This window comes from Mirounga leonina, unplaced genomic scaffold (assembly GCF_011800145.1).
Source record: "Mirounga leonina isolate KUSES-001 unplaced genomic scaffold, KU_Mleo_1.0 Mir_197, whole genome shotgun sequence".
Lineage (NCBI taxonomy): Eukaryota > Metazoa > Chordata > Mammalia > Carnivora > Phocidae > Mirounga > Mirounga leonina.
In genome coordinates, this window is record NW_023270494.1 from 286839 (window position 1) to 297545 (window position 10707).

General features: G+C 51.4%; 1 protein-coding gene across 1 annotated transcript in view; it reads right to left on the reverse strand.

The window, feature by feature from the left end:
• TBCD (tubulin folding cofactor D) overlaps positions 1 to 10707 on the reverse strand; it is a 163741-nt gene that overhangs the window by 34464 nt on the left and 118570 nt on the right. Inside the window, exons 19-23 of the mRNA XM_035025692.1 lie at positions 7699 to 7772; positions 5911 to 6028; positions 4326 to 4386; positions 3017 to 3039; positions 89 to 120 (exon numbers count right to left, since the gene is read on the reverse strand). Of these exons, the coding sequence (XP_034881583.1) occupies positions 89 to 120; positions 3017 to 3039; positions 4326 to 4386; positions 5911 to 6028; positions 7699 to 7772 (308 nt within the window). The remainder of the gene's footprint in view (positions 1 to 88; positions 121 to 3016; positions 3040 to 4325; positions 4387 to 5910; positions 6029 to 7698; positions 7773 to 10707) is intronic.

A 10707-nucleotide genomic window follows, 5' to 3' on the forward strand; every position in this document is an offset into this window, starting at 1 on the left:
GCAGACCACGCAGACCACGCAGCGCTGGAGACAGGGAAGCCAACGCCCTTAGGACTTTGTCACGTACAAGCCCATGGCTCAGACCTACCTGCTTGTCTCATGAGTTCTCCTCCGAGACCCCTGAAAATTAATGAAGACAGAGTTAAAATCTTTCTTATACATCACAACGTAAAATATCCTAAGTGACAGATAGAACTTCGGGCTCCGAAGTTACACAGTGAGATGCTGCTCAGCTGCACTTCCTCCTGCTGGTAATCACTGCCTTTCAGTAAAGAAATGGAAGACGTGCTGTGACCATCCTCCAGATGAAGTCATTCTGATTCTCGGGTTTTCCTGGGCACGATAATCCTTATGGCATGAACCACACCGTACTGTCACACGGCACAGATCCCAAATACTGCTCAACTCTTACTAAGAACAAGGGACACCGGGAAGTTACCACCATCCAGCCCGAGGAAGCAAGCCACTAAGGTCCGCTAGAGAAGAAATATGGCCCGTTCTGGACACCTAATACCGGACACTGAGCACAGCAAAGTGGCAGATGTGACCATAAGCGCACTCCACAAGAAGACAGAAGTCTGTTTATGAGACTGCGGCTTCTGGCGCAGAGTAACAGGACTGTCTCCCTTCTGTGCGAAGCGATTCAGAAACTGGATGACATCTAGGAAAGGAAGGCTCCCGACATGGAGAACAGAGTCTGGGGCAGGAGGGAAGCAGGCAAGTCAAGGGCGCTCCCAGGCTCAGGGTGGGGAGCCAAGCCCAGGGGCCACCTGCCCGCTGAGTCCAGGAGAAATTTAAACCAAATTTAAAAGCAGCACAGATGTATTTAGAATCTGTGAAATGCTAATGGACACCACCATAAGCCATCGGCTATCAGACAAAGCTATGCACTAGGGCATTCCCTCGTCCTGGGGGGTCTGCCTGAGGCTCTCTGCCCACTCTGGACCACGGTTTATCAATCCAGGGGGCTGAAGCATTTCACCAGAAAGAAATGAGCATGCTCTCTACTTGAGGCGGAGCTGCTCCTCTTTGCTGTCCGAACAGGTGGAAAGCCAGCGTGGACGGTGTCAGTGGAACAGTCGAGAGCCCAAGGGGAGCTCCCCAGGTGCTGACCCCTCCTCACCAGCCATCAAGGAAAGCGTGCGGCAGGAGCAGTCACGTCCATGCCCGAAAGCACAGCCACGCCATCCTCCCTCCCTGGGACCATGCTGTGCAGCGGCTGTCCATGTGCACGCTCAGCTCCACCAGGCACTTCTGGTGAAGTGTCCATTAACCCACACTGGGGAAGAAAGCAGCACCTCTGTAGTCGCTCAGGAGGTGCGTATCGTCTGCAGGGAAACACAAACATCCTGCCCCAACCAGAGTGGAAGGACAGTTGAAGGGGACAAAACTGTGGAAGCATCCCAAGACCTCAGACACATCTCTGCACCAACCACAGGGCCCGTGGAGCCACGGAAGGCCCGGACACAGGCCCAGCCACGTCCCACAGGTGCTAACGAGATGCGAATGAGCCCCACTACACACTGGCTCAAGCACAGGGCTGTCCGTGGGGGGACAGCCATTAAGAGAGGCCACATCTGTGCCACTGAGCCATCGACAGAGCTGTCCAGAAGAGGGGATTCTGAAATAGGACAGGAGCGCAGAAGAGCAGCTTTAAATTAACTTAGACCAGCTGCCAAAGCAGCAGAGAACAACGCTAGCTAGCCCCTCACCAGGGGCTCAGGCCAGGACCACTGCTTCTCGGCCCCCTTCCAGGGCTTCTCCTGCTGAGGAACTTCTTTCAGAACTACTCAGGTGACCTGAGGAGGTCTGAGACCCTGGCCAGGGGTAAGAGCAGGCCATGCACTTTCAGGAAGAGACGAAAAGGTGAACATGTCAAGAACAACAGAGAACAGGCCAGGCCACGTTCCCTACCCTGAACAGTTACATTAAAAAGCCACAAGGAAAAATGAAAAGGTAAGCCCCAGAGTGGGAGAAAATTCTGGGCGATCACATCTATAAAGAGCTCACATCTAGAACATATGGAGTGCTGACAGCTCAGTGAGGAAACAGACCATGAAATTTTTTTAATAAGCAAAAGATTTGAACAGTCACTTCACGGAAGGAGACAGAAGATGGCCAGGCACACAGGAGAAGATGCCAAGCTCACTAGCCCGCAGGGAGATGCAACTCAGGGCTGTGCTCACGACCTCTGCACACCCACAGGGGCGGCTCCTGGTGAAGACTGCCCACCATGTGTGCTGAGGACAGAGAACGCTCCCAAACACTGCTGGTGGAAGCAAAGGGGCGCAGCCCTTCGGACAAGTCTGACGGGGCCTTAAAAATACACCACCACCACCTCCCCCAGGGATTTACCCAAGAAAAGTGGAAACACACATCCAGACCAGGACCTGACCACCAATGTTCACAACACAAGTATCCCAAGTAGCCAAAAGCTGGAACAACCCAACCCCCACCCCGACCTGGCGGGCAGATAAACACGCCAAGCACACGGTGATACAAAGACAACACCGTGGTGCACGCCACAACAAGGGTGAGCCTCTGAAACCTCACGCCAAGTGAAAGCAGCCAGACCGCAAGGACGTCCCGGTGGGACTCCATCTGCATGAAATTCACAAGGGGCAGCTCTACAGAGAAAGAGCTCAGATGGGGCCCCCGGGGCTGGGCTGGGGACCGCTGCAAAGGGCAGGAGGAAAGCGTCAGGGTGACACCAGCTGCTCGGCATGGCGGCTGCAGCCACACGGCCATCTGCAGTGACCAGCACCCATCGGACCACACGCTTACACAAGCAAACTTTATTACAGGACACAGAAACCTCAATAAAGCTTAAAAACACCAACGAGGCTAGTTCGACCTTCACGTCTTCTAACTGTGATGCCCCTTCAAAGAAAGTGACACAAGCCAGGTAGCCATGGGGGTGACTGGAGAGAAGCCCTAACAGGCCAGCCCAATCTTCACTGACAGAGTATTTTTTCTTTAAGACACAAAACAAGAACGTGGGGTTTGTGAAGCTTACCTGTATAACTGACGATCATAAAGCTAAAATGAAGAAGTGAAAGTTAGTTATTTAAATTAACTGATTTTTTAAAACCACACAGTAGATATAGAACATTACTGAGCACTGGACAGGAGTGATGAGGACACAGCAGGAACAAGCGTTTCTCAGGCTGGGCGTCCTCATAGAGCTGACAGCGGGGTCCTCATGACAGAGCCCACTCTACTCCCAGCAAGCACCTCATGACAACCTGCTTTCTGGTGCCCCCACTTGGAAGGGGAAACCAAGGCACAGAGAGGGGAGCCAGGACTGACCTGTGTCCTGGTTCCAAGGTCCCCAGACAGCCTCTTGGGCAGCCGGGACCACCAGCACCCCTCTCCCCAAGATGGCACTGAGCTTGGCCAATGCCTTCTTCGTGTCCCACAGAAACTCAAGGGGGGCAGGCTCTGCTGCTTCCTGAACTCCACAAAGAACCCCTAGCTTGGGGATGCCCCGCCTGGCTGCCGAGTCTCCACGCTGCACCCCTCTCAGCACCACCCTCATGCACACCACCGCACAGCACTCCCACACCCCACTGAATGGATTTGCCAAAATCATAGCCAGGAGCATACACAGGATGAGGATTTGATATCAACATGGTGTTATACCTACAGAGATAAATCTTAAAGAATATAGAACTCTATTCGGAACAACAAATATTCAACCCATCTAAATCCTCACGAGTGACTTTGATGTTATCCGGTAACATTAGGCCTGTAATTCACACTTCACTTCTTCTGAATCGCAGAGATTTGGAAAATCTCAAAAACCCACAAAAATGGACATACTTCCCCCCCCAACTCTAAGATGTGCAAACACAGAGTCTGGGTGTAATTTCAGACGGCAGTCCCACCGTGGAGGCACAGGTGGGAGTCAGAGCCATCATGCTCATTCTATGTGCCGCCTCCACAGAACAGGCCACGTCCAAGACAGAGGCGTGGAACGCGCCCGAGTCGCTGAGCTCCCGGGGAACAAGTGTAAAGTGTAGCCAGGCAGCACAGAAAGACGAGCACCAGACAGGAGAGACCGTGTCACCTGCCCGGGCCCCGATCAGTGGCAGGAGGAGAGCGCGTGTACCTCCCATCCCAGACGAGCCACCAATGAGGCCAAAGAAGAGACCTGCTTCTGAGCAATGGGCCCCAGGACTGGTTTCAGCAGGACCTGTCCTGTCATCAGACTCTGGGGCTTCGATCAGGGCTAAGGAGGGGGGAGAGAGCTTGTAAGGGCAGAGGACAGTTCCAGGCACCAGGAGACCTGGAGAATGGGACCCTCCCAGGGGCCGCACACAAACCTGCTGGTGAATCTGCTTCAGGCCCTGCACTGCCGCTTCATCCAGGTAGTCTGCGACGGGCCTGCATGGGTTCAAACACAACAGCTGAGATCCTGAGGACAGCAAGCACTAAAGGAGCCTGGGGCTCAGAAAGGTCTGCACTTTGTTCAGGTGCCCAACCAGCTTCCCCAAACACCTGTAGAGGGTAATCCCCGAAAGCAGCATCTACTCAAAGAGGGAGGTGTATGGACCTTCCCGTAAAGCCATGACCCATGCAGCAGCTTGCTGACAATGGACACAGCCCTGGGATGGAGACAGAAAGGGCCCTGCTGGAGAGCCGAGACCCCCAGGACCCCAGAGCAGCCAATACGACTGTCTGAGAAAAGAGACAAGACCCCCCAATGCTGAGCTGAGGGCCTGTGACCAGACAAGAGCTCACACAGCGGCTTCATGCTGCCAAGGCACAGTTGGCCCTCAGCCTGCATCCAAGAACCTGGATCTCGGGACGCTTCCCATCCTTCCCTAACTGTGAATGGGGATTCTCTGTGCCTAGACTGTTGGTACAAACCAGGTGCCTTATGCTGACATCTGTTTTCCTTCTGGGAGTCTGGGATGTGGGTCCAGGCAGAGGCTACCCCATCCCAGCCCCCAAGAAAACCCCAGTGCTGGTCTCTCTGACTTGCCCCGGTGAACACTTTCCCAGGTTGTCACGCCCTGGTACATCCCATGCCACTGTACTGGGCAGGACTCAGGTCTCGCCTGGTCTCTGCTCAACCACAGAGAGCACTGCCGTCAACACCAAGTCCTCGGCCTGGCCCACAGGTGCCATTTCACCCCCATGTGGATGTCCTTAAAGCTGCACGACAGTGTACATCTAGGCCATGGGGCGCAAGGGGTGAACCAGATCAAAGCTCCTGGGCTTGTCGCCAGAACCCTGCCTCACATGGCCCCTGGGGAATCATCCAGAGTGACCTGATGGGATTAAAACACAGTGTTCCTCAAACTGCAATCCAAAATCCAGGTTGCAGACACTGTGGTGTGTTGTGAGCTTTTCCTTTTGTGGAAAAGTCGGTTGGAAAGAGAAGTAGAAACCCCAATGGTACCCTACAAACGTACAAAACATGGCATATATGGAGCTGCTCCGAATGCCCCTGTGCTCCCCCACTGTTTGTTAGAGCTCTGCCAGCTAGAAAAGTTCTCAGTGGAAATGTTACCATTTATATTCTCTGGTATTCTAAATTATGAAAAGTAATAATGAGCGAAGAATACTGAGTATACGGCCCACTCACTACCCTCTCTGAAAACATGTCTTGCTTTTATAACCTAACTCGATACCCAGAAAGACAAGGGAACGTAAGAAAACAGCCACACCTAAGGCCATCAGTGGCCCCAGCTGGCCAGGAGCTCGCAGGCTCCTGCTGGAGAGGTGGCAGTCCGTCAACGGACACGGCTCGTGAGAGGAGAGAGAACACTGAAAAACTTCGTCAAATAAAACACAGGAATCTGACGACCAGTGACACCATCACAAGTAAACAAACATGAAGGTGGACGGGGGTCCCCAGCTCGCAACTGCAGTGGTTCCACGGGACCGTGGTGCTTCTCCTACCTGTCCTCTTGTACTGAGAGTCTGTACAGGCCGCGGGCGACCTCCGCACAGGCAAGCACAGCTCCGTGCCGCGTGTGCAGGTCCAGACTCTGCGTCATCGACAGCAGACGTGGGAGAACTGCAAAGGACAGGGGCCAGACGACACATCAGTGAGTGCGCAGAGGATAATGTGTCAGACTCACAGACTCGGGATCCAAAGGGGAGACATACCCATGGAACGTGACCTCTGTAAGGGCCACGAGCGCAATACCTGGGACTTAACCCAAGTTAACAGGCCAAACCCTCCTCGGCACCCAGAGAAGTGAGCGAAATGGGGGAGGGGAGCTTCCCAATCCTCAGGTCCCCGAGACACAGGGCAGGGACACAGAGTGAAGAGAGAGAATTGGGTCTTTGCTGTGGCTGAATGGCTGGCAGAGGCTCTGCCTTGAGCACAGAGCAGGATGGAGGCCGAGCGGCAGGACCCTACAGTTGTGCGTGATGCGCCTCAGTGTGGGAGCCCGCTGCCCCTGCTCAGAGCAAAGGACACTTCTACGACTTTGGTGCTCTGGCGACAGAAAGCAAAGTCACAAAACCCTCGCGGGCTGGTGGAGTGCAGACAAGGAGCCATGTCCACACCAGCTCTGCCCCACCAACCTGGGAAATCCCATCCCTCTGAGCTTCCACTTCCCTGAACACGCAAATGCAGTGCTGCAGGGGCTGTAGAAGCAGACGGCATCCAAGCCAGAGGCACCCCACACAGGCACTCAAACATGGCAGCTAGCAGCGGTCTGTGTTCAAGAACTGGGGAAATCCCTCATCCTATTAATGCTCTCCTACCGGAAAGAAAGGACAAGGTGGAGCGCCCCTTCATTCAGGCCATGACGATTACCAATTATAGGTAAATAAGAGACTCCTGACATCGTATTTCACAAACAGACCGTGAAGGTGAAGGCCTTTAGGAACTAACGGCCCAGAGTGTGCGAGAGGCACACATAAGTAAAATCGGTGACTCCAAATGAAGAGCCACAATGTGACCACTAGTTACCCTATAAAAGTCAGTGAGAATAAGCATAATTTAAAGAAATTTGAGTATGGGGCGCCTGGGTGGCTCAGTCGTTAAGCGTCTGCCTTCAGCTCAGGTCATGATCCCAGGGTCCTGGGATCGAGCCCCGCATCGGGCTCCCTGCTCCCCAGGAAGCCTGCTTCTCGCTCTCCCGCTCCCCCTGCTTGTGTTCCTGCTCTCGCTGTCTCTCTCTCTGTCAAATAAATAAATAAAATCTTTAAAAAAAAAAAAGAAAGAAATTTGAGTATGGTTCCCTATATTGAAATCAAATGTTTGTTTATTCTGGAATATGGGTTCTTTCCTTAATGATAATGGGTGTGGTCCCTTTGGACCTGGCAGTTCTCCTCTCCTATTCCCTCAGCCAGGAGCTGCCAGAAAGCAGCTCATTTTTTAATTTATCAGATTGTGAATTACTTCATTTAAAAAAAAAAAAAAGCTACTTCTGAAATACACGAGACACACAACGGAAGCCATCAGCTCCCTGCGGCAATCGGAGCCTGCACCCAGGGCACACACACACACCGCAACATTCATGGCATCTGGTTGTGTTCTGTCCCCTGACCAAGCGCAGACCAGCTCTTCATTCACGTGCTTCTCAGCGAGAGAGAAACACAAGGTCACTCTCAGCCCTCCAGGCCTGGACCCCAGCACAGCGGCCTGTCCTCGCCCTGTGCTGTGTGCGTGGCGGATGCACAGGGGCACACGCGTGTGCGTGTGTTGCCAGCAGGACGGCGGAACGCACCCACCGTGAGCGGCGCTGTACTCAGGAGCTCGCTGGGCCAGGTTATGCAGAGCCTTCGCAGACAGTTCCCTGATGACTCTGGGGGAGGGATGAAGACAACCGTCAGTTCCTTCCTTCTGATGATTCGAACTTTATTCCACTCATGAAGAGAGAGGACAGACAGAACACAGGAGTGCCAACTGCCCACTGACTCAGAACCACCAATAAAAACAAACAAATAAGCAGCTGTGATTGTAACACAAGAACAAGCAAACTGACCAAACGGAGGGCCTGAGCCAGGCCTGCAAGGGGCACAGCCTCCCTCTCTGGGTGCCATGTGGCCATGTGTCTCCAACTTCCCACGCCCCAAGGGATTCAGGAGACAGGCGCACTGGGCAGAGCCACGTGGAACCCTCACTGTGAGGACCACAGGGCTGCACGGGAGGAACGTCGTATGGCTAAGGCACAAATCGCATCAGTACAGATACTTCCGATGAAAACACATCAGACACGTTCTCAACACATCAAACGACAGAAGGAAGCCCCCAGGGCTGGGGAGTGAGGGCCTGAGGCCCTCCTGAGCCTGCTGGGGCCAGACGGCGTTGACCAGACCCAGCTTCCCCAACCTCACCCTAGCCGCCAGGCACTAGACGCCAGGAGGGCACAGCGGTGGAGACCAGTCATCACTGCAACAACAATGCTTTGGGTGATGACAACAGGACAACACAGAAACAGGATAAGAACATCAGGGTGGAAACAAACATGCAGAAGAGGGCTATCTGTATTTTGACGATTAAACTTCCAAAATACATCAGCACTGACTGAACACAGAAACATGAAAACAGGATGTCCCCTGTACCAGGCAGGACCACGTCCCAGCCCTCCTGGGCCCCCAGGTCCTGCTTAGGGGGTCCACTTCTGACAGCAAACCACGAGTTCTTGGAGGCAGGGATGTCTCAGGCACCAAGAGCCTCAACACCACACATCCACGACCACCATGCCCAACACTAATCACTTGGTCACTAACACCAGTCAAACCCAGCACTGCAACCCCACAGCCTCCATAAGTATTTGGTCAACATTCAGGAAGCTGTTTCCAAAGAATGAGTGATTAAAGGGTCACAAAGCAGAGAACCATTTATTTCAGCGGGAAAAAGTCCCAAGGAGGCAAAGGGGGTGGCCACTCCAACAAGCACACTTACCTGCATCTTTCCCAATTAGTGCTACTTTGAGCATAAGCTTTCTCTACTTAAAACTGTTATATTTATCACCTAGACAGAAGACCTAAGACTATAAACTCTGAAAAGAAAAGAGAAGAGAAAAGCTTCGTGATGTTAGATCTGGTGACGACTTCTTGGATATGACACCGAAAGCACAGACAACAAGAGTAAAAATGGATAAACTGATAATAGATAAATCTGCATTAAAATTTATAACTTCTGCTTATCAGAGGACACAGTCAACAGAGTGATAAGGCAACCTATAGGATGGGAGAAAATACTTGCAAATTATGTATCTGATAATTGATTAATATAAGAATATATGAAAAACCTCTACAACTCAACAACAAAAAACAAGTAACTGGATTAAAAAATGGGCAAAGGACTTGAGACGTTTCTCCAAAAATGATAGACAAATAGCCAACTAACACATGAAAAGATGCTCGACGTCAATAATCATCAGGGAAATGCAAATCAAAACCACGAGGTGCCACCTCACATCCAGTAAGATCGCCACCATCGGGAAAAGAGAAGTCAAGGAACAGTGAGGATATGGAGGGAAGGAATGTAAGATGGTGGCTATTATGAAAACCAGTACAGTTCTGGGGGCTCCTCAAAACTTTAAAAATAGAATTACCGTATGACCCAGGAATTCCACTTCTGGGTATTTACCCAAAAGAGCTGAAAGTGGGGTACTGAAGAGAGATTTGCACACCTACATTCACAGCAGCAATATTCACAACAGTCAAGAGATGGAAGTAACCCCAGGGTCCACCAACAGATGAATGGGTGAAGAAAATGTGGTCTATACACACAATGGAGTGTCACTCAGCCTTAAAACGGAAGGAAATCCCGTCACCTGCTACAACATGGATGAACGTTAAGGAGATTATGCTCGGTGAAATCAGCCAGTCACAAAAGGACAAATACTGTATCATTCCACTTACATCAGGACCCTGGAGAAATTGAATTCTTAGGGACAGAAAGTAGGATGATGGGTGCCAGGGGCTAAGGGAGGGGGTGAGGAGGACGAGTCCCTGTTCAGTGGGGACAGAGTTTCAGTTTTTCAAGATGAAGAAGTTCTGGAGATGAATGGTAGTAATGTGTGCACAACAAGGCAAATGTACGTAACACAAAAAGTGGTTAAGATGATAGATATAGGTGTATTTTCCCATAATCAAAAAAATTTAAAGTTATGTTTATCTTGATACATAAATTATTTTGGGTGTCAGAAAACTTCCAAAAAGAAACCCAAGAGAATGGACCAATACCTCTTAAAAGTGACACTACTTAAGGTAAAACAGAATCCCTGTATGAGTCAAGACCCACTACACAACAGTGTTTGTGAAGAATTCTGCAAGGGGCTCCCCATTTTCCATGAGCAAGCCATGTGCTAACCAGAGAACGAGGAAGTCCCATTTGTGAACTTCCTTTTTTTATTTTTTATTTTTTTAAGATTTTATTTAGAAGTGCCTGGGTGGCTCAGATGGTTAAGCATCTGCCTTCGGCTCAGGTCATGATCTCCAGGTCCTGGGGTCGAGCCCCGCATTGGGCTCCTTGCTCAGCACGGAGTCTGCTTCTCCCTCTCCCTCTGCCGCTCCCCACTGCTCCTGCTGTCTCTCTCTCTGTATCTCTTGGTCTCAAACAAATAAATTTAAAAAAAAATTCTTTAAAAAATAAAAAGATCTTATTTATTTGACAGAGAGAGACACAGCGAGAGCAGAACACAAGCAGGGGGAGTGGGAGAGGGAGAAGCAGGCTCCCTGCTGAGCAAGGAGCCCGATGCGGGGCTCGATCCCAGGACCCTGGGATCT